This window comes from Mandrillus leucophaeus, unplaced genomic scaffold (assembly GCF_000951045.1).
Source record: "Mandrillus leucophaeus isolate KB7577 unplaced genomic scaffold, Mleu.le_1.0 Scaffold1394, whole genome shotgun sequence".
Lineage (NCBI taxonomy): Eukaryota > Metazoa > Chordata > Mammalia > Primates > Cercopithecidae > Mandrillus > Mandrillus leucophaeus.
The window spans coordinates 118,003-140,493 of record NW_012101359.1 but is presented as its reverse complement, the minus strand read 5'-3'; the positions used below and the strand labels follow the sequence as shown (position 1 = coordinate 140,493).

Below are 22,491 nucleotides of genomic sequence, written 5' to 3'. Positions count from 1 at the left end.
GCTCTAAAAAATAATTTAGATACCAGATAGAAGTCTTTTGCAATCCATTTTCTTTCATTCTTTTCCAGAGTGTTTACTTTTTTTTTTTTTTTTTTTGAGATGGAGTTTCATTCTTGTCACCCAGGTTGGAGTGCAGTGGCAGCTATCTTGGCTCACTGCAATCTCCGCTCCCAAGTTCAAGCAATTCTCCTGCCTCAGCCTCCCAAGTAGCTAGAGTTATAGGCACCCACCACCATGCCCAGCTAATTTTTGTATTTTTAGTAGAAACGGGTTTGCCATGTTTGCCAGGCTGGTCTCAAACTCCTGACCTCAGGTGATCCACCCACCTCGGCCTCCCAAAGTGCTGGGATTACAGGCATGAACCACCATGCCTGGCCTCAGAGTGTTTACTTATTTAATAAGTTATTAGTCCTGGACGTAAGACTAAGTCAAGTTAAATACCACAAAATAACTCTAAGTTTAAAACTATTGCTCTAATATAATACTTCAATTTTACGATAAACTAAGTGCCACAAAGAGTGAAATGACTTGCCCTCAATCATAGAGTTAATATGTCAGAGCTAGGACAAGGACCCAGACCTTCCAGAGCTACGTAGACCAGTGTTCTTTTAGTCTACCAAACTATGGCCCACATCCTTCCTGATTTTTGGCATGGCCCATCTTAGTCACTCCTAGTTTTGAGGTAGATGATTACCCATCTCTTTGTGTCTATTATGTTGTATGGTATACTTTAAATTTAACTTGCGCAAACTCAGTAGTCAGTTGGACTGCCTTAGGTACCAGATGTCTCTTTGGAGCCATAAAATCAATTTGTTTTGGGAAGAAGGAGAGCATTTCGTTCAGGTAATGTGTTAAATTAGCAGTTTGAATACATTTATGTCATTACCAACACTTCCCAGTGTGAAAGACTTAGAATTGAAATGCCTATTCAGGAATATTCTACATTGTGTGTTTCAGTGTAACAAACCTAATTTAATGACATCAAGCAGTCTGACCAAAAGGTTATTGTTGTTCTGATTTTTTTTCTTATCTTAATCAAAAAGTAAACATGTTCTTGGCAGAGGCAATAGTTTTCAGTTACACCATCTTAGCTGTTCTCCTATCTGGGCAAGAGAAGAGGGAATAATATAATGTCTTCAAAAACTGAGAGTAGCATTTTTTGTGTGTGTCTTTCTAGCTGGACAGCACATTGGCTAATGATTTTGCACATGTTTGACAGTACCACCATATTTTCCTTCCATACTTAGAAATGGCTGGAGCTTTTGTGGCAGTGTTTTTACTAGCAATGTTCTATGAAGGACTCAAGATAGCCCGAGAGAGCCTGCTGCGTAAGTCACAAGTCAGCATTCGCTACAATTCCATGCCTGTCCCAGGACCAAATGGAACCATCCTTATGGAGACACACAAAACTGTTGGGTAAGAACTGAACAGATCCAGATGAAGTCCTAAAGAGCTTGATCAGTTAAGCAGCAAAGTGCAGCTATGTGATCAGCAGCAGCCCTCTTCTTGAGTTAGGAGTTCTGTATGACCTTGATCAAAACTGTCCTTAGAGGTTTGGGTTTGTAGGTCATGAGCAGGCCAAAGGAGGAATAAGAGGAAGTCTTCTGCAAATATGAATGTTTGTTCTGAGTTGTAGGTATTGGCCACTTCAGAAGAAGGGAAGTGAAGAATCCATATTTTAAAATATTTACCAAAATAATAATGAACAAGTTAAGAAATTCAGGTCAAGATATAAAAGAATGGCAGATTGCAGTTGATTCTATAAAATTACACCTAGTCAGCTCTGTCCTCTTTTTGTTTACAATATAAGACTGTATTAATTTCTGTGTTCTGTCTAAGAAAGTATTTGGGTGATTATTGGTTTTTCCCATGGATTGGCAAATGTTTTTTGAGATTGTTTTAATAAAAATGTAAGTCTTAAAACCAAATTGGACCTTAAGAAATCCTATAGACCGACATCCTGCTTTCAAACAAGCAGTGTTATTTATTTCCATTGTACTGATGAGCTTACTGAGGCCCAGAAGGATTGTGACCTACCTAAGGTGGCACAGGGGATGAATAGCCAGGGCTCCTTATCCCTAATTAAGTAATTTCTTCTATACTACCCAACCCTTAATTCTATTTTTTTTTTTTTTTTCTGGAGACAGGGTCTCCGTCTATTGCCCAGGCTGAAGTGCAGTGGCACGATCTTCACTCACTGCAACCTCTGCCTTCCAGACTCAAGTGGTCCTCCCACCTCAGCCTCCCAAGTAGCTGGAACTACAGGCATGAGCCACAACACCCAGCTAATTTTTTTTATTTTTTGTAGAGACAAGGTTTTGCCATGTTGCCCAGGCTGGTCTGAAACTCCTGAGCTCAAGCAATCAGCCCACCTCAGCCTCCCAAAGTGCTGGGATTAAAAGCATTAGCCACCACCCCCAGCCTCTGTTTCCGTGTTTGTAGAATGTAAACTTTACAAAGGTGGGAAACCTAAAAACATTCGGGCAGATGAGCGGGAGAGGGTTTACGCTTCCCTTTCAGGATCTAAGGTGGAGATAAGTCTAGATTACTGCTCGTCCTTTTCTCCTTCTCCGGAAAAGGGTTCCTCCTCACGGCCATATCTGACCAATGTTTATAAGCCTGACAGCCCTGTGCTGTTTCATTTCCATGGACCAATCAAAGAACATTCAAGTACCCGTGAGTTGCCAGAGTGGCTGTCCAGTTCCAGCTGAGCTCATGGCAAGAGCCCTTCCCTCTTTCTCCTGATCTGCAGAACTCCTAGGAGTCCCTGATTGTTGTGTCCCTGTTTACTCTCCAGGCAGCAGATGCTGAGCTTTCCTCACCTCCTGCAAACAGTGCTGCACATCATCCAGGTGGTCATAAGCTACTTCCTCATGCTTATCTTCATGACCTACAACGGGTACCTCTGCATTGCAGTAGCAGCAGGGGCCGGTACAGGATACTTCCTCTTCAGCTGGAAGAAGGCAGTGGTAGTGGACATCACAGAGCATTGCCATTGATGTCAAACTCTGGCGTGGCCTTATCGATTGCAGTGGGAAGCTGTTCAAGACTTGAAGACGTGATTTCCTGCTCCAATCATCCCTTCTTGCTCCTCTTTGTGCACGTACACACACACACACACACACAGACACACACACACACACCTCCTGCTCAACAGAGGTTTAGTTTACAGTCTCTGAGCTAAAGTAGTAACCTCCCAAATTGTTTTTTCTAATAAGCTGAGTTTCCCATTTCTTTTAAGGAGAAGCCACCCATGAAATGTCTTTTCCTTCTCCATCATCTTAGAGCCATGTTATATGTTCTTGTCTAATCCATGTAGCTTTTTGTTCAATGACTTGATCATCTGCTTCCTTGTTGAATTTTTAACAGATAGTAAGTAAATTTGGTAGTTTTTTTCCCTGGGTCAGCGATGGAAAGGGGTTAACTTCAGCCAGGATTGATGGCAGCTGAGGGAAATTCTTGCCCAACTAAACCCAGAACTCAAACTCAACATTAGAAAATAAGGTCCAGGGCCGGACACAGTGGCCCACGCCTGTAATCCCAGCACGTTAGGGGGCCAAGGCAGGCTGGATCACCTGAGGACAGGAGTTTGTGACTAGCCTGGTCAACATGGTGAAACCCCGTCTCTACTAAAAATACAAAAATGAGCTGGGCATGGTGGCGGGCGCCTGTAATCCCAGCTACTCAGAAGGCTGAGGCAGGAGAATCACTTGAACTTAGGAGGTGGAGGTTGCAGTGAGCCAAGATGGCGCCATTGCATTCCAGCCTGGGCAACAAGAGTGAAACTCCATCTCAAAGAAAAAGAAAAGAAGGTCCAGTTTTTGGATTCAACGAGTGGGAAATACATTGTGCCTTTGTCCAGATGTGATGCATTATACCAAAATTTTAGTAGTGTGCAGAGGGGTGGTTTCAGACTAAATACAGGCTTAGAGCTTGCAGAGTGTGTATTCTTGGATGGCTGACTCATCAACCTGCATTCCCACTTAACACTTTGATTAGCATGAACTTGCCAATCAAAAAATGACAATCAGTTTTAGAAAATAGAAATAGGTATTTTTAAATAAAACCATTCGCAGTTTACTTTGGCTTGATACCTTGGTTTGTCCCAGCTGAAGTGAAGCAAAAGAGTTCGAATTATTTTTTTCCATTACTGTTTTCGCATGTCTGCCTCTAAAACAGTGATTTTCAAGCTTTAGCGTGCATCAGAATCACCTGTAGGGCTTGTTAAAACACTGACTGCTGGGCCTCAACCCAAAAGCCCCCAGAGTGGCACTTCTGAGTTCCTGCTCATGTTACAAGGGACCACACTTTGAGAATCTCTGCTTTAAGCTAAGGAAATATTGCCTGGTGGGCTGGCTGCCTGATACTGGGCATGGAAATTTGAATTGCTGATTGGTAGATAGTGTGTCTGGACTTAACTCATGTAGTAAATACTGCTGATCAATACCTAATCATTCCACATTTATTGAGCTCCACCTGTGTGTGTGTGTATACCCAAGCATATATGTGTGAAGGGCTGTAGCCAAAGTATTTTTACTAGCCTGTATGAAGTCACTAGTCCTTATTTTTAAAGGTCTGTGGTTTCTTGGAAGTAATTTGATTGTTGAGAGAGACCTTTGATCTGCAGTGTAAATCTACCAGTCATGGGCCAAAAGGGCAAAAGTCCAGCTTTCTCTTTGGAAAGACTCAGGGTGTGGTTTGCTGATGGCCAGATTTTCCTCAGGCTCCAACAACTGTGCTCATACCAAGCAGATCCTCATCCTCCATATAACCATCTTTGTTATTCGTGGGGGTTTAATTACATTACAAGTGGCCAAAACCCCTGTTCTCAGTGAAGAACCACATTGGATTTTTATTCTGTTCAGTTGTAGTCTACACTGCAGTCTTATTCCCAGTTCAAACTACCTCTTTAAATTGATTTGTCTTGTTCTGGTCTGTTAAATCCTGCCCTTCTTGGTGCTAGATCCAGTTGTGCCTCAGGGCAGAGGAAACTTATCCTGTTGGCCTGTGTCGTGGTTTTGTAGTTTGTACTTTCTCCATGGGTGCCAGTTAAATATTGGAGAGCAAGGAATGTGTACTTATATGGCTTTGAACCAAGAGAGGGTTATAAGCCTACTGGATTGAGGTTAAAATCCAAGAACCAACATTTAGAGCTTTGCGCTTTTCTCTCATTCCATCACCTTGTAATGATGATACTTAACATGAGCAGGGTGAATGACAGGTACTGACAAAGTCCAACAAAAAGGTGTAATACAGCCTGTTGTCTCAAGCCAAGGAATCTTAAAACCATGATAAATAAATAGGAATCAATAGTTAGTAGTGACACTGGTGCTCTCTAGAAATCTCAGCATGAACTGCTATAGAATACCCTCCCAGCAACAGAACCTTATCAGTAAGGCCAGCTAGACCCAATGGCTCATGCCTGTAATCCCAACACTTTGGGAGGCCAAGGTGGGAGGATGCCTTGTCCCCCGAAGTTCGAGACAGGCCTGGACAACATAGTGAGATCCCATCTCTATAAAAAATGAAAAATTAGCCAGGCATGGTGGTGCACACCTGTAGTCCTGGCTACTTGGGAGACTGAGGCAGGAGGATTGCTTTTGCCCTGAAGGTCAAGGCTGCAGTGAGCCATGATTGTGCCACTGTACTCAGCCCGGGTGACAAAGCAAGATCCTGTCTCAGAAAAAAAAAAAAAGAAAATTCAAGGCCAGTTAAGACAAAATGCTATGACTGAAATTCACAGAAATATCAGTTTAGATTAGGTCTTCAGGTATTCAGGAGAGACAGGTATTAAAACCTGAATTTCAGAGATTCTTAGACTGGGTGCCAAAGGATGAAGCTAGTGAAAGAGAAAAAGCTTAAATTCCATCTTGAGCTCTTGGATTGTGATAATACAATGATCTCATTAACTCTTCATTTCTGTATACCTGTTCATTTGGAATTTAATGCTTGACTTCTTTGTTCATTTTGAATCCAAACTTCTCTTTTCTTTCTTCCCCATTCACATCTATTAGAAGACTGCATCACCATTTTTTCGGCCCCCTTACTCTGCTGTCCTTTCCCTTTTCTTTAATTTTTTTTTTAATCTCATGTATTACATCTCCATAGCCCTCCTGATGCAGTAGACAGTGCTATGCTATGGATACAAATATCAACCAGAAATTGGCATTTATAAACCTGTTAGAGACTTTAACCATGCTTCAAGAGGCAGTTGCCCCACTGGAATTTCTATAAGGATGGTACCCTTCCCAGAGTTACAGAATCTTAGGTGCTGTCTCTAGTCTGTGATGGAGGAACTCCCAGCATCCCCATTGCCCACAAATGGAATCCTCACTGTATCCACTAGGAAATTAGAAATTAAGGTTTCTTCACTACTTCTATGGTAGGGTTGTCTGAAATTCCCTTTCAGGCTGTGGGTACTGGTCTTAGGTTCTAGTCAGAAGGGGTTCCTTATAAGGAGCACGAGGAGGGGAGTACACTTTCATATCATTTAATTTTGATCCTGCCCTCTCCAGCTGCTCCTTCAAAAGATACAACAAAAGATACAAACTCGGCCGGGCACAGTGGCTCACACACTTTGGGAGGCCGAGGGGGGGCGCGGATCACCTAAGGTCAGGAGTTTGAGACCAGCCTGGCCGACGTGGTGAAACCCCATCTCTACTAAAAATACAAAAATTAGCCGGGCATGGTGGCTCATGCCTGTAATCCCAGCTACTCTGGAGGCTGAGGCAGGAGAATCACTTGAACCCGGGAGGGAGAGGTTGCAGTGAGCCAAGATGGCGCCATTGCACTCCAACCTGGGCAACAAGAGCAAAACTCTGTCTCAAAAAAAAAAAAAGATACAAAGTCTGCATTTGATATAATGCCTTAATTACTGGGTCTAACAATTAATGTTGACTGTTTTAGATTGTAAGCTCCTGGAGAGCAGTATTGCTGTAGTAGGAATGTTTTAACAGTGTCATATGAAAAAGAACAAAATAAATATTTTGATTTTGTGATTCTATGCAAGTTTTTCTGCCCAGAGTGATAACGCAATAAGCTAGTCTCTTCCTAGTCTGCATAGATTCTGGCCATTAACATCAGTTTTTAAGATGTCAGTATTTTAGGTGGTATGATCCTTTCAGGTTTTCATCTCACTTCCTCCTACTCTACTTAAAATGACATGCCTGGTACATGCCAGAAGATCCATGTGACCTTCTGCACAGGAGACAGGGTCTTCATAAAGCCAGAAGTATTTCAGTATACTGAGGATTCCTGAATTTAAAAGCCAACTTTTGTCACATCATAATCCCTTCCGTGTTTCTGCTGTCAGGCAAGAGGCTCTGAGCTGGGCCTGTAGGAAGTTTACCGCCAAACCTTGAGATGCACAGTGACCCTGCCAGTCCCTTCAGTAATGCCAAAATGCTGACGTTACTTGCTCTTCCCACTGGCTGCCAGTGGGTATCTTGCCGTCAGCATCATTCCTAGTCTCTTAGTGTAGTATCATGAACGTGGACTTAGAGGAGTCAATGGGTTTGGATTCTGGCTCCACCACTTACTAGCAATATGACCTTAGGAAGTTAGTCTAATGATCCCTAAGCCTTAGTTTTCTTAGAGATGGAGTCTCGCTTCGTCACCTAGGCTGGAGTGCAATGGTGCAGTCTCGCCTCACTGCCACCTCCATCTCCCGGGTTCAAGTGATTCTCCTGCTCAGCCTACCAAGTAGCTGGGGCTACAGGCACACACCATCATGTCTGGCTAATTTTTGTATTTTTAGTAGAGACGAGTTTTCACCATGTTGGCCAGGCTGGTCTTGAACTCCTGAGCTCAAGTGATCTGCCTGCCTCGGCCTCCCAAAGTGCTGGGATTGGGAAAGGTGTGAGCCACTGTGCCTGACCATAACACCTGTTTGAATCAGGCACCCAGCACAAAATACGCATTCAAGCCTTAGTGTATTTTTTTAATCTATGATTATTGTTAATCTAGCTTTCAGGAAAATGAAAAGTACACTTTTCTTGATAAGGTTAGTAGGTTAGTTTTTTTTGTTGTTGTTTTGTTTTTTTCATTTTTGTTTTTATGATGGAGTTTTGCTCGTTGCCCAGACTGGAGTGCAATGGTGCAATCTCAGAGGTTGCAATCACTGCAACCTCTGCCTCCCGGGTTCAAGCAATTCTCCCACCTCAGCCTCCCGAGTAGCTGGGATTGCAGGCATACACCACACCTGGCTAATTTTGTATTTTTAGTAGAGACGGGGTTTCACCATGTTGGTCACGCTGGTCTCAAACTCCAGACCTCAGATGATCCACCCACCTCAGCCTCCCAAAGTGCTGGGATTACAGGCATGAGCCACCACACCTGGCCCTCTCCCACTCGTATTACTCAAACTACCCCAAAAAGGCTAACGTCCTGCTAAGAGTCTCTGTAGAACTGATGATTCAAGAGGCTCTTATGATCACAGCTGGCGATTCCCTGGGTTGAATTAGTAAAAACAGGCCAAGCATAGTAATCCCAGCACTTTGGGAGGACTGTTGAATGCCAGCCCCTCAAGCCCACCTTGGGCAACATAGATCCCTGCCTCTACGTAAAACAATAAAAAATTAAAAAAAAAAAATTTAACTCCAAAACATTAGGGCAAGATTCAAAATTATCCTCTGAGCTGCCTCGCTGATTCTTTCTGGGAAAAATGCTTAGGCAAGTTGAGAAAGGAAGGAAAGTTGGAATAATGGCAAAACTGTTTAGAAGCATTCCTCTTATTTCCCTCCATTGTCTGTCCTCCGAACATTGTACCCAAACTAGTTACAAAGCCATTCTATAAAGAGATCTGGTACCTACAATTTCTTCAGATTTACACAATATCACTAGAATTTAATTTCTACAAGGGCAGGGATCTTTGTTGAGTGGCACATGGTAGGCACTCAATAAATACTTGTTGAATAGATGGGTTAAATGAAAGTGGCAGGGATCAACTAGAGTGTCCTGTGCTTAGGGTCTTTTAATAAAGATGGAAAGAATGATGTTAATCTTGTAGCAATTATCTTTTAAAGCCTGAGGGTTAACAGTGCTGTTATACTTCATTAAGGATGCCTCACATTTTTCCAAAAATATATTTATTTTTAAAAACAAAAACTCAGATCAGTTTTATAGAGTCAGATCTTCCAGAGACAAACCACAGTTTGGATTCCGGCTTAGCGTGCAAGTGAAGCATCAGTAATCTCATGCAGAAGGATTTGTCTCTGCAGGAGGTACATTCTGCTTGACTGCAAGCACTCAATTCTCTAAATCTGGTTTGTACTTCTGCCATCATTTTATTCCATTCCAGCGCTCTGGCATGCAAGATAATCCATCTCTAAAATTCAAGACTTCCAAATTGAGATGAACGATTATTGGGCTTGGGTTGGGGTTTATAACCAATCCGATCATTGATCATTTGTTCCCGGCTCTTGGGATCACTGCTGAGCCCAATGGCTCCTTCTCCATCACTGCCTCCTACAACTTCCACATCTTCCTTCTGTTTCTTACGGGTCTGAAAGTATAAACGTTTTAGGATTAAGGCAACATTCTTTCAATTAGCAAACGTTTATTTAGAGTACCTACCATGTACTAGGCATGGGGTAAAGGATAGAGTTAGGGTGTAAAGAACAATAAACTGAAATCCTAGGTTTGGAATACTTAGGGGCACAATGAGGATACGGTGTTAAAAGTTGTAACCTCTGATCGCTTGAGGTCAGGAATTCGAGACCAGCCTGGCAAACATGGCGAAACCCCATCTCTACTAAAAATAAACAATGTGGCTGGGCACAGTGAGTCACACCTGTGATCCCAGCCCTTTGGGAGGCCGAGGCGGGCGGATCACGAGGTCAAGAGATCAAGACCATCCTGGCCAACACAGTGAAACTCCATCTCTACTAAAAATACAAAAATTAGCTGGGCATGGTGGCACATGCCTGTAATCCCACCTACTCAGGAGGCTGAGGCAGGAGAACCACTCGAACCAGGAAGTCGGAGGTTGCAGTGAGCCGAGATGCACTCCAGCCTGGTGACAGAGTGAGACTCCGTCTCAAAAAAAAAAAGATGTAACCCCTGCCCTCCAGGATGTCACAGTCTAATAGGTAAACAGGCAAACAGACGATTATAGGGTGATCCGGGCTATGACCTATGACAGAGGGAAGTCAACACTGCCAAAGAGACAAGAGGTAAGGAGTTGGGGTGTGGTGGTACAACAGGAAGCTACAACTGGAAAGATGTAAGAGCAGACAAGGGGGAGCAAAGGGTATTTCAACAAATTTATTATTCTAGAGAATAGACAGAAAAATAAATTGACTGGTAAAGAAATAACCACCAAAAATCTATAGCCTAACTGATCCCATGAGATTAAAAGTAACATGAAAAGGTTTTATGCTATCTTATCAAAAGGTCTGGGTTTTGTGGCTTCATTTTGTTTTCAGATAAAAGGTTTGGTTCTTAAGTCACATGTGACTGCAGAATCCACAAAGTATGTATCAGTTTGATCATTTTCAAAAAGAAACACTTATCCCGTAACTGCCACTACCTGACTGTAAGGACAACAGATGGTAACTTTCTCTAACAGAGTGAAATGATGTTTTATCCAAAATTCCTTAATAATAATAGAATGGCTCAGCTACTCAAATCACTGGAATTACCACCATTCTTCACCACTTGCTGCCGGACTGTGGGCATTTAAATGCCAAGCATCGGGTTGACCGCAGTGGCTCATGCCTGTAAATCCCACTGCTTTGGGAGGACTGCTTGAGCCCAGGAGTTTGACACTAGCCTGGGCAACATAGTGAGACTCCATCTGTCCCCACAAATTTTTTTTTTTTCTTCAGACCAAGTCTCGGTCTGTCACCAGGCTGGAGTGCAGTGGCACCATCTCGGCTCACTGCAACCTCCACCTCCCAGGTTCAAGCGATTCTCCTACCCTTGGCTTCCCAAGTAGTTGGGACTACAGGTGCATGCCACCACACCCAGCTAATGTTTATATTTTTAGTAGAGATGGGGTTTCAACATGTTAGCTAGGATGGTCTCTTGACCTCGTGATCCGCCTGCCTCGGCCTCCCAAAGTGCTGGGATTACAGGCGTGAGCCACCACACCCGGCCCACAAAAAATTTAAAAATTAGCTAGGCATAGTGGCACATGCCTGTATTCCCAGTTATTCAGGGGGCCTGACGTGGTAGGATCACTGGAGCCTGGCAGGTAGAGGCTGCAGTGAGTGGTGATCATGCCACTGTACACCAGCAGGGCGACAGAGCAAGACCCTGTCTCAAAAATAAAAATAAAAAATAAAATAAATGCCAACACTCACAAAGTATTACAGTGAATAAAATAACGTATTGCCTTTTATGTGGCAAATGACCTTCCTGATTACTAGTAAGTGATGTTAGAAAGTTCTACCTATTTTTGTGAAAACAAGTTCTAAAAGGCAAACAACTCTATCATTCTGAGAATATCCAAGTGGAATGAAATCACTTAAAAGGCTTCCCACTTTGAGCAACTGCTGTTTCAGAAGCTAGAGTCACAGTAGTATAATCAAACTCATGTTGGTAATAAATGAAACAGGCCAGTTTTCTACTGGTTACACTTTAGGGCATGACTGTCCCTGCTTCCTAAGTTACTCTAAAACAGGGCAAAACCCACTAGATAACTGCCTTTGGTGAAAAGACTAACTCAATAGTGAGCTGACTCTGTAGAGTCAAAGTTCGGCATGCTAGCATTTTATGAGATTTGTAACAACTGAAGTTTAAGCCATACTTTAAAGCTCATCCTTAATAATATATGAGTTTTTTAAAAGCAGAAATTATGATGCTTCGGGAACACTAAAGTCTCTTGGGATGAAGCAGGGGAAAGAAATCTAAGTTATTAGTCTTAATATGAAGCATATACAATCCATAATAAAGCTGTTGGTAAATACATGCAAAATGTACTGTCCTCTGCCATATAGTACAAGATATCTGCTAGGACAGCAAATGAAAATAGACTTGTATTGAGCCCTCCTTTGGGCCTGGTATTGCAGGGAACAGATGCAGACAGAAATATACGAATCCCTGACTTCAAGGAGCTTATGGCCGAGTGAGGGAAAACAAAAGCAAACAGACAATTACAACAGAGACTAACAGTGCTTATGAGAGAGGTTAGCACAGGAGGATGAGGTTGAGCCTAACCCAGCTGGGGGCTGGAAGAAGTAAGAGTTAGCCAGGCAAAGAAAAATAAAGGACTTTTCTGGCAAAGGGAACACTTGTGTATAGGCATTGAGATTAAAGATAACCCAGCAGTGAAAGTGGAGAGAGAAGCAAGGACCAGCTCACAAAGGACCTCATATGCCATGCTAGGGAATTTGGAATTTATTCTGTAGACCACTGAAGAATTTAAGTCTTATTAATGGACATCTAATACCATGTAGCAAGGCCACACTTAAAAATACATATGGGGCTCCTACCATGAGCTAGATGGTAGGAAATGGTGATGCAAACAGACATGATTTCTGCAATCAATCACTGGCTGGGTGCAGTGGGTCACATGTGTAATCCCAGCACTTTGGGAGGCTGAGGCGGATGGATCACTTGAGGTCAGGAGTTGGAGACCAGCCTGGCCCCAACATGGCAAAATCCCGTCTCTACTAAAAACACAAAAATGACCCGGGCATGCTGGCATGTACCTATAGTCCCAGCTACTTGGGAGGCTGAGGCAGAGGTTGCAGTGAGCCAAGGATCATGCCACTATACTCCAGCCTGTGTGACACAGCGAGACTCCATCTCAAAAAAACACAAAGTTGTATTCATACCTCCAGGTCCTTTCGAATGCTCTCAAACTCTTCAATGTCATCAAGCTTTAGCTCTAGGCGTGTTGGTTTTCGTCTCAGCATACTGAAGTCAACACTAAGGGCCAAACCTAGTGAACTATTAGCTGATAAAAATGAAAGAGAGGAGGAAAAACTGAAGGTAATAAAGTCTCAGATACAAAACATAAAATCAGTTTGCAAGCATGTGTACTAAAGTGAATGGAAGTATTAAAACTTTATTTGAATTCACACAGACTTCTAAAGTCTTTTTAAGAGATAGGATCTTGCTCTTTGCCCAGGCTGGAGCACAGTAGCATGACCTTAGCTCACTACAGCCTCAACTTCCTGGGCTCAAGCAATCTTACTGCCTCAGCCTCTAGAGTAGCTGGGACTACAGGCGTACACCACCATATCTGGCTAATTTTTGTGTTTTTTGTAGAAATGGGATCTCTCTCTGATGCCCAGGCTGGTCTCAAACTCTTGGGCTCAAGTGTTCCTCCCTCCTCATTTTCCCAAAGTGCTGGCATTATAGGCAAGAGCTACTATACCCAGCCAACTTCTAAAGTCTTTAGGTATATGATTATTACATTTTTATTACACTATGGAGGTCTACAGCTCTGTAAAATCAAAAACTCTTTCAGTAAGAATTTAAAATAGCAAACTGCCTATAAGAGAGAAATTCTAGGCAACCATCACTTTAATCTCATGTTCTAGTCACATTCAAAGAAATACTCTAGCTAAAAGAATAAACTATCACATCTTAGTATAGTTAGAGGGGAAAGTGGACAAACCAGTGAATTTAATCTACTCTACGTGAGAACTGTCAGAGATTTGTGATCACTCCTGAATGCTAAAATCAGTTTGCTAAATCTCATGAAGACTCCAACTCACCAATTCACAGGATTATCCTCAGCGTCCAAACAGATCCTAAATGTGTGTACGTCATTCATTAAACAAACACTTCTTGTGCTCCAGCTACAGAATTAAAAGGTACAGTCATAATCTGTGGGGAAAATAAAGAAAACTGTGATATCATATAACGAGAACCCTAATGAGGATACTGGCACTGGCATCACACAGGCACCTAATCCAGTCTGGGCTGAGTGTGGGGTGGACAAGGATGTCAGGCAAGCCTTCCTGGAGAAAATGATATCTTAGTTGACTTCTGAAGGGCAGGCAGAGAGAAGAGTGCACAAGGAGGCTCAAGACCAGCTTTGGCAACATAGCAAGACCCTGTCTCTACAAAAAAGTAAAAAAATTAGCTAGGCTGGTAGTGTGTACCTGTAGTCCTAGCTACTCAGGAGGCTGAGATGGAAGGATCACTTGAGCCCAGGAGTTTGAGGTGGCCACAGTGAGCCATGATCTCACCATAAGACCCCAACTCAGAAAAAAAAAAAAGAAGAAGAAGAAAAGAGGTTCAAAAGAGCATTCCACAGCCTGAAATCTCGAGGTAATACTGTGTTAACAAAAACCATTTTGTTTTGTTTTGTTTTGTTTTTGAGAAAACACAACTCCCCCAATTGAGTTTAATATCTGTTGATGGCATCATTTGTATATTCTCCACAGCATCCCCTAGAGTGTATCTATAAAAACAGTCAGTAAATGTTTGTTGAATAAAAGATGAGATCATTCTTGAGCACTGTGCTCTTTTTCCATTCCCATTCTTTACATTCTTAACACAAAAACCCTGTGAAGTTGACAAAATGATTCCTATTTCACACATAAAGAAGTCATCGAAGCAAGCTGTTCAGTTTGGTTAATAATTTTAGCCTCCTATAAAAATTATACAGGTCAACATGATAAGGATTAAGTGAGAATGATGGAAGTGAAAACTCCTTGAAAGTATATAGAGATACAAATTATTACATGTATCTAGGATGAAACTAGGGACTGTGAAGTATACAAAGGAAGAAACATTTCCTTCTCCCATGAAGCTTAGGATATTACAGGCGATATTATCAACACAAAACACTGGCACATTACATTTCAAATTGCTTTGTACTAAATCAGGCATTATCTTCTACCAGATTCCAATGCAGACAAATGGTAGAGAAAGCCAAAGTTCCAAAGAGGGAAAGAGAGGGATAGGGATACCTAAAAGGAAAAAAAAAGGTCTACTATACATTTTACCTTTTCTGCAAACTGCGAAAAACTGGCCACTACGGAGCAGTATAGAGTAGCAGTTAAAAGTGCTGGCTGTAGAGGTTAAAGGGCACAGGTTCCAATCCCACTGCACCACTGATCTTGAACAATTAGTTTCATTTCTAACTAGGCCTTAGTTTCCTCATCTGTATCCTACTTTGCTGTTGTAGGAAGTGAATAACGTAATGCAGAGTAAGCTCTTGGAACATTACTTGGCATTTAATAAATGTTCAATAAATAACACCTATTATGGCTGTAATTTTTCTAGGGGGTTGGATGAGGATCTGGCCAGCTACGGAAACGTCAATATTTTGAGGATCTCCCACCGTCCACGTGGGGATAAAAACCTTATGCTGTTCGTCTCTAATACCCCAGCATCCAGCAGGGCAGAGAGACGTACAGTTCCCTGACACCCTCCTAACCATCATCTTACTCTCAATCTGATACAAAGACCAGGCTGAAGACAAATGAACAAAATCAGGCCGAAGCTCCTCCGCCGGGTCTTTATTTGACTTTGGCACCAGCGGGCTCTTCTAGCTTAATCTCTCGCTGCAGCCCAAATCCACCGCCGAGCCATCAAGCTCATAGGCGGCCCCTGGGAAGACTTCCGGACCATGGAAGAGAACAGTCCTCGTCCCCTAGCTCCAGGCCTGTACCTCGGATCCCAGGGTTTCTATGGTAACACGGTCCTCGGCTCCCAGAAGACGTAAACGCCCCCGCGGGCCCGGGGAGGCACAGCGGGCCCCGGAAGCCCTCGACTCGCTCCAGAGTTCAGCCCCGAGCCGCGCGAGTCGACTTACCTACCTCTTTTCAAGTCGGCTCAGCCCCTTCCCGGAACCTCGGCTCCCCTCCACGAAACTACTGCTACGCCAACTGGACTACACTTCCCAGACGGCTTGGAGCCTCTCTCTCAGCAGAACCTCGTCTTCCGCGAGCTTTTCTTGGAGGTTCTAGGAGGGATGCCCCTCAATGCCACGACGCCATTTCCTACTACGACTTCCATCATGCTCCGCGCCGCTCCGGGCGCAGCGACGGCTCTTGGCCCATGTCCTGTTTGTGACACACTTCCGCTCAGTGACGCACTTCCGCTCTGCTGGGCGCGCGGTGGAAGGTCTAAAACCGAGAGCTTGGATTTCGCTGGGGCCTCGCGGCTCCAGAGCCCAGCATGGCTTCCTCGCGAACTTCCTCCACGGTACAGAGCCCGGGATCTCAACTCACTCTGGCAGGGAGCGCGAAGGGGGAAGAGGATCTCTGCGGGAAGGGGCCGTTAGGGAGCGAGAGAAGGCGGTGGAGGGCTGAGGAGGAAGGCTGCGGGACTCAGTGGTGTTCTACACAGCGGACCACCGTTTTCCTGACCCCTAAGCGCTTTCGTGGACTGTAGCTTATTTGCACCTCTCCCACTACAGCCCCAAAGGGCAAACATCTCTTCCGACTCATCCAGTAACGGTGCTCTGAAATAGGGAAGTGTCTTGGCCAAGGTTTATGCGTTTGGCAGATCTCAAAATTTTAATGAGACCTACTAACTTCTACCTCACGTCTAGAAACGTTTGAAATATATACACTCGTAATGTTGTAACTTGTTATCCTTTAGCACCGCGTTGGTTATTTCATCTATCCTTAGTATTTCCCCAGTGATGAGCAGTAATCTTGGATACATCGTAAAACACGAGATTCCACGTTTCCAGCAGAATAAAGTAAACAGATTCCAGAGCAAACCTTTCATATGAAAATACTCGAGAGAACCTCACTAGTTTTATCAATCCCGTCAACTAAAGTGAGGGACTGAAACACCCTCCCCTTCACCTCAAATCGATGAAGAACATCTTAAGTAGTGTCCAATTTGTCCTTTCAATTATGAAGGAAATAGGACTGTGAAACTCAGGGCGAGCTTCATCCTCGGGAAATCCGGTAAATTGCCAAGATTAAACCTCAATTTAATCCAGATTTTTGATTTGGCAGGCAACCAAAACTAAAACACCCGATGACTTAGTTGCTCCGGTTGTGAAGAAACCACACATCTATTATGGAAGTTTGGAAGAGAAGGAGAGGGAGCGTCTGGCCAAAGGAGAGTCTGGGATTTTGGGGAAAGAAGGACTTAAAGCAGGGATCGAAGCTGGAAATATTAATATAACCTCTGGTAAGATGCAAATTGTGAACCCATCTTTACCTCTTTGTGTAATGAATACTTTCCTAAACTTGAATATCATCAGTTTTATAATGTCAAAAAATTTAAGTTCTTTTGTTTTAGACGGAGTCTCGCTCTGTCACCAGGCTGGAGTGCAGTGGCGCGATCTCGGCTCACTGCAACCCCCGCCTCCCAGGTTCAGGCAGTTCTCCTTCAGCCTCCGGAGTAGCCGGGATAACAGGCGCACACCAACAAGCCCGACTAATTTTTGTGTTTTTAGTAGAGACGGGGTTTCATCATGTTAGTCAAACTCCTGACCTTGTGATCCCTCCCCCTCGTCCTTCCAAAGTGCTGGGATTACAAGCGTGAGCCACTGCGCCTGGCAGAATTTCAATTCTTAAACTTGCATCTATAAGACTATATTTTGCCTACCCCCTTAAAATCATGCAGAGAGCCTTTTTCTTACAATGTGTTACATAGTTTTTCTTCTACGAGTGAGCAGTCTTATCAAAAATTTAGTGTACATTTGGATTCAGATTGATTCCATTTGTCTTCTGGAGATCTAACATAGTTCTGGCATTGGTTTGCAGCTAGAGTGGTTCGTGATATTCTCCCTTTTGAAGTTTTCCAATTATTTTTTACCCAAAGGGAAATATCTTTTTTTTTTTTTTTTTTTTTTTTTTGACACAGGGTCTCACTGTCTTGCCCAGGCTGGAATGCAGTGGCATAACCGTGGCTCACTGCAACCTCTGCCTTTTGTGTTCAAGTGATTCTCCTGCCTCAGCTTCACGATTAGCTGAGATTACAGGTGCCCGCTACCACACCCAGCTAATTGTTGTATTTTTAGTAGAGACAGTTTTTCACCATGTTGCCCAGGCTGGTCTCCAACTCCTGACCTCAAATGATCTGCCCACTTCGGCCTCCCAAAGTGCTGGGATTACGGGCGTGAGCCACTGCACCTGGCTGAGATATCTTGTTTTATTATAAAAGTAATAGTGGCCAAGCCTGGTGGCTGAAACCTGTAATCCCAGCACTTTGGGAGGCTGCGAAGTGGGAGTCCGGCTTGAGCCCAGGAATTCGAGACCAGCCTGGGCAAATAGTGATACCCCATCTCTACAAAAAGTAGAAAATTAGCCGGGCATGTGACACGTGCCTGTATTCCCAGCTAATTGGGGTTCTGAGGTGGGAGTTCAAGGCTGCAGTGAGTCATGATTGTACCACTGCACTCCAGCCTGGACAACAGAGAGAGACCCTGTCTCAAAAAAAAAGGTAGTAATTATTTTTCTTTTAAAAGATCAAACAGTGTATGAATGTGTGAAGTAGAAAATCCAGTATTTTTTTATTAATTGATTGTATATCTTAGAATTTTAATACAGCTATAAAAATACGTAATTTTTTTCCATAAGTGAAAACATGATATGTAAATTGTTGTATAACCCCCATTTTTCATTTTATATACCATTGAGGATATCTTTCCATGTCGGTAATGAGAGGTCCACTCTATTTTTAAAATAAAATTACGCATATTTGTCATAAGAAATTCAGACAATACCAGAAGGCATAAAATGAAGACTCCTCTGGCTGGGTGTGATGGCTCACGCCTGTAATCCCAGCACTTTGGGAGACCGAGGTGGGTGGATCACGACGTCAGGAGATGGAAACCATCCTGGCTAACATGGTGAAACCACGTCTCTACTAAAAATACAAAAAAATTAGCCAGGTGTGGTGGCGGGCTCCTGTAGTCCCAGCTATTCGGGAGGCTGAGGCAGGAGAATGGTGTGAACCCGGGAGGCGGAGCTTGCAGTGAGCTGAGATGGCGCCACTGCACTCCAGCCTGGGCGACAGAGCAAGACTCCGTCTCAAAAAACTGAAGACTCTTCTGCAGTAGGGACATCTGTCAGGTTTCTCATTGATCCTCCCACACATTTTCTGAACACATGTGCTGTAGCCTAGTGACTTTTTAAAGTTTTTATACTGTTTTTAAACATAATGTCACCACTGTACCTCTCATTTTTTATCACACTTGTATTTTGGTGTGAGTTTCAAAACTATTGCTAGATTTTCCAGAAATCCTTATAGTTGTGGAACTCTCATTTTCATGGTAATTATTTGCAGTTTACTAGTTAATTATTTGTTAAGTATCTCTATACTGGGACTCCTTTAGAGAATAAATAGCTTTGTAAAGTTATGTAGAGGTATAAAGTTAATAAATGAAACCAGAGGTAGCTTGAACCATTTACCTGCCTTTTGAAGTTGTGTCATTTAGGTTTATGTGTTTGGCATAATTTAATAAACTGAAAAACAGTAAACTATAAAATGTGTAATATATTAGACATTACCTTTCTCTCAGGGCATACACAGACTACAATTATTTATTTCTCTCCATTTGAAGAAGATCTGCTAATGTTGCCTGTTTTCTTTTTGACAGGAGAAGTGTTTGAAATTGAAGAGCATATCAGTGAGCGACAGGCAGAAGTATTGGCTGAGTTTGAGAGAAGGAAGCGAGCCCGGCAGATCAATGTTTCCACAGATGACTCAGAGGTCAAGGCTTGCCTTAGAGCCTTGGGGGAACCCATCACACTTTTTGGAGAGGGTCCTGCTGAAAGAAGAGAAAGGTCACCTTTCTAAACATTTACTTTTTTTCTTTATTATAATCACAGGGTTCTACTCCAAATTTTGGTTGATGTTTTAGTTGAACTTGAATAGAATGTCTCAAATCATGTTATCATGTTACCAATATCTTACTGTGTTTATATGAGTTAGCCTATCATCTATCTTAGGCCAATTTTTATTCAACTATTAATTTTTTTTTCTTTTTTCTTTTTTTTTTTTTTTTTTTTTTTTGAGGTAAGAGTCTCACTTTGTCATCCATATTGGCGCAGTGTCATGATCTTGGCACACTGCAGCCTCCACCTCCCAGGTTCAAGCAATTTTCCTGCCTCAGCCTCCCAAGTGGCTGGGATTACAGGCACCCGCCACCATGCCCAGCTAATTTTTGTATTTTTAGTAGAGACAGGGTTTCACCATGCTGGCCAGGCTGGTCTTGAACTCCTAACCTCAAATGATTCACCCACCTTAGCCTTCCCAAAGTGCTGGGATTACAAGCGTGAGCCTTCACGCCTGGCCAGTTTTTCTTTATAGACTGGGAAGAGGGTGCTAACATGCTCCCTTGCCTCGCCTCCCCAGTGCAAGTTTTGAATTGGATAAACATTTGTTTTGGGGCTTTGAAAATTTAGACATCAAATGCATTCTATGTCAGTAACCTAAAACAATGATAAATGTTTTTTGGATTTTATTGAAGAGGGGTACGGTCCTCGGGTAATGCCCTTTTATGATTTACAGGTTGCAAAATCTTTTAGTTGTGGTCTAGTCATACACAATTATGAAGAGCCCTTCTGGTCTCTATCCACTGTCTCATCTCCCCTTCATCATCCAGCTTGTTGGAAGGGTTTTTTCTATTACTGTCTTGAGGTCCTTACCTTTATTTACTCTTCAACCTGCTGCAAACTGACCGACCCCTGCCACATTAAAATTGCTCCTTATTAAGGTCACCAACCCACCTTAATAAGAATAGCCCTAGTATACTGCCAGCCACTCCCTCCTTGGAATACTCCCTTTCCTTCACTTTCCTAAGACCAAATCCTCTTGATTTTCCTGTCTCTCACTAGCTAGTTCTTCTCGCTTACCTTCTAAACCTCTTTTTCTCTGCCTACCCTTTACAGGCTGCCTTCTCTACTTGCCCTTGATGATCAGATCTACTCCCTTGGCATCATTCACTGTGTGTGTTCTGTTGATTCCCAGATCTCTCGTTGTAGCTGAGGCATCCCACAGGTACTTCAGACTTGAGGCGTCTGAATTGAAATATTTCCCCAGCTCTCTCCTATACTCATACAGTTCATAGTTGAAAATCTACTTAGCCTTCTTTATAATTAATCAGCAAAATCTAATCTATTCTACTTGCGAGCTACAACTCCAATCTATCATTGCTCTATCTTTACTGCTTTCAAATCTGCACTGTTGTGATAGCCCCAAACATGTTGTGTTGATTGCTTGCTTAAAATCCTAGATTGTCATCTCATACTTGGAGTAAAAAACTCTTTTCATGGTCTGTAAGGTCTTCAGCCTTACCCATACCACCCTTCCCCAATTTACTAGAATAGCCACATTGGTCCTTCTGGAATATGCTAGTTCTTTTTATGTTTTTCCACATAATTGGTCTGTTTTTATTCCTCTCTCTTGGCTTTTAGAACCTTATTTTCTTCCTTTTTTTTTTTCTTTTTTTTTTTCTTTGAGACAGAGTCTCGCTGTGTCACCTAGGCTGGAGTGCAATGGTGCAATCTCGGCTCACTGCAACCTCCACCTCCCAAGTACAAGCCATTCTCTTGCTTCAGCCTCCCAAGTAGCTGGGACTGCAGGCATGTGGCACCATGTCTGGTTAAGTTTTGTATTTTTAGTAGAGACGGGATTTCACCATGTTGGCTAGGCTGGTTTCAAACTCCTGACCTCAAGTGATCCGCCTGCCTTGGCCTCCCAAAGTGCTGGGATTTCAGGCTTGAGCCTTTCTTCTTCATTTTTTATTGAATCTGGATCCCTGTCAAACTTTATTCTTTTGTTTCAGCATAAATGCCACCTATTCAGAGAAGCCTTTCATCACACCTAACCCCTCCATTCTCTGTCATAGTATGTTATTTTATTAGCCTTTTCGAAGGGTATACTTTTTTATTACTGTTTAGTTTGTTTTTTCCACCAGCAAAGTCTTATTCATTATTATGTTCCTTAAATGAATCCCTTGAGTCACTACTGCTATCTGAATTTCAGTCCACCGTTGTGACTCAGAGGGTCACTACAGCAGTACTGTCTGATTTCCCTGCCATTATTCTTCCCTTTTAATCAACTCTTCGTACTGTTTCGGTGATCTTTCTCACCTGTAAGCCCTCCTGAGTGCTGCATTAGCAATTCTTTGTGACCTGGCCCCTCCTCGCATTTGCAGCCCTGTTCTTCACCGGTCCTCTTCTATGTTCCACGCTCCAGCCATACTGAATTATTTATGACTGCAAGCTCAACATGTTTTTCTTACCTCCAGGCCTTATTTGTTTAACCCTCTGCCTGACATTTTCTCATTCTTAACCCCCTTGACCTGATTCATTGAGGACTCAATTTAGATACTACCTTTTTTTAATGAAGCCTTCCCTGATCCTATAAGCCTAGTTAGATCCCCCTTACAAAGTCCCCTCTAGCACCGTGTGCTTACTGCTGTTGTGATAGGTAATATAATATAGTTCGCCAGTACTCTCTGTCGTTTCCCCAGGACTAAGCTACTTGAAATCAAGAACGGATTCTTAGTCATCACTGTATAGTTAGCACCTGAGTCCGTATCCAGTACATTGTGGCACTGAGTGAAAGTTGGCAGTCTTCACAAACCAAGTGGTAGCAGTATAGGGGCTCATT

At 42.9% G+C, this 22,491-nt stretch overlaps 4 protein-coding genes across 6 annotated transcripts in view; 2 read left to right on the top strand and 2 right to left on the bottom strand.

Annotated features, from left to right (window-relative positions):
* Nucleotides 1-7,003, top strand: part of SLC31A1 (solute carrier family 31 (copper transporter), member 1) — a 52,664-nt gene extending 45,661 nt beyond the window's left edge. The window contains exons 4-5 of the mRNA XM_011973695.1: nucleotides 1,248-1,416; nucleotides 2,798-7,003. Coding sequence (XP_011829085.1) covers nucleotides 1,248-1,416; nucleotides 2,798-2,999 — 371 coding nt within the window. The 3' untranslated portion in view covers nucleotides 3,000-7,003. The remainder of the gene's footprint in view (nucleotides 1-1,247; nucleotides 1,417-2,797) is intronic.
* The window catches only part of FKBP15 (FK506 binding protein 15, 133kDa), a 115,617-nt gene extending 99,836 nt beyond the window's left edge, over nucleotides 1-15,781 (bottom strand). The window contains exons 1-3 of the mRNA XM_011973694.1: nucleotides 15,723-15,781; nucleotides 13,668-13,779; nucleotides 12,780-12,901 (exon numbers count right to left, since the gene is read on the bottom strand). The gene's annotated coding sequence lies outside the window, so the exon portion shown is untranslated. The remainder of the gene's footprint in view (nucleotides 1-12,779; nucleotides 12,902-13,667; nucleotides 13,780-15,722) is intronic.
* On the bottom strand, nucleotides 9,070-15,929 carry CDC26 (cell division cycle 26). 3 transcript variants are annotated; one of them, XM_011973697.1, is made up of 4 exons: nucleotides 15,723-15,929; nucleotides 13,668-13,779; nucleotides 12,780-12,901; nucleotides 9,070-9,502 (listed from the first exon to the last, which is right to left on the bottom strand). In XM_011973697.1, exons 3-4 carry the CDS (start codon nucleotides 12,858-12,860, stop codon nucleotides 9,326-9,328), a joined length of 258 nt encoding a protein of 85 aa, XP_011829087.1. In that variant the 5' UTR covers nucleotides 12,861-12,901; nucleotides 13,668-13,779; nucleotides 15,723-15,929; the 3' UTR covers nucleotides 9,070-9,325. The 3 variants fall into 3 exon arrangements, with proteins under 3 accessions (XP_011829087.1, XP_011829088.1, XP_011829086.1); XM_011973698.1 differs by having other exon boundaries at nucleotides 13,668-13,751; nucleotides 15,723-15,924; XM_011973696.1 differs by lacking the exon at nucleotides 15,723-15,929 and having other exon boundaries at nucleotides 12,780-12,873.
* The window catches only part of PRPF4 (pre-mRNA processing factor 4), a 19,356-nt gene continuing 12,749 nt past the window's right edge, over nucleotides 15,885-22,491 (top strand). The window contains exons 1-3 of the mRNA XM_011973699.1: nucleotides 15,885-16,110; nucleotides 16,878-17,055; nucleotides 19,472-19,658. Of these exons, the coding sequence (XP_011829089.1) occupies nucleotides 16,084-16,110; nucleotides 16,878-17,055; nucleotides 19,472-19,658 (392 nt within the window). The 5' untranslated portion in view covers nucleotides 15,885-16,083. The remainder of the gene's footprint in view (nucleotides 16,111-16,877; nucleotides 17,056-19,471; nucleotides 19,659-22,491) is intronic.

Bases quoted from the DNA above. Each gene is read 5' to 3' on its own strand.
- CDC26 (XM_011973696.1), bottom strand. From the start codon at position 13,726: ATGAATGACGTACACACATTTAGGATCTGTTTGGACGCTGAGGATAAT. The intron at 12,874-13,667 runs GTGAGTTGGAGT...TTTGGCCCTTAG, and splicing joins GAGGATAATCCTGTGAATTG to TGTTGACTTCAGTATGCTGA. The intron at 9,503-12,779 runs GTATGAATACAA...TTATACTTTCAG, and splicing joins GCATTCGAAAGGACCTGGAG to ACCCGTAAGAAACAGAAGGA.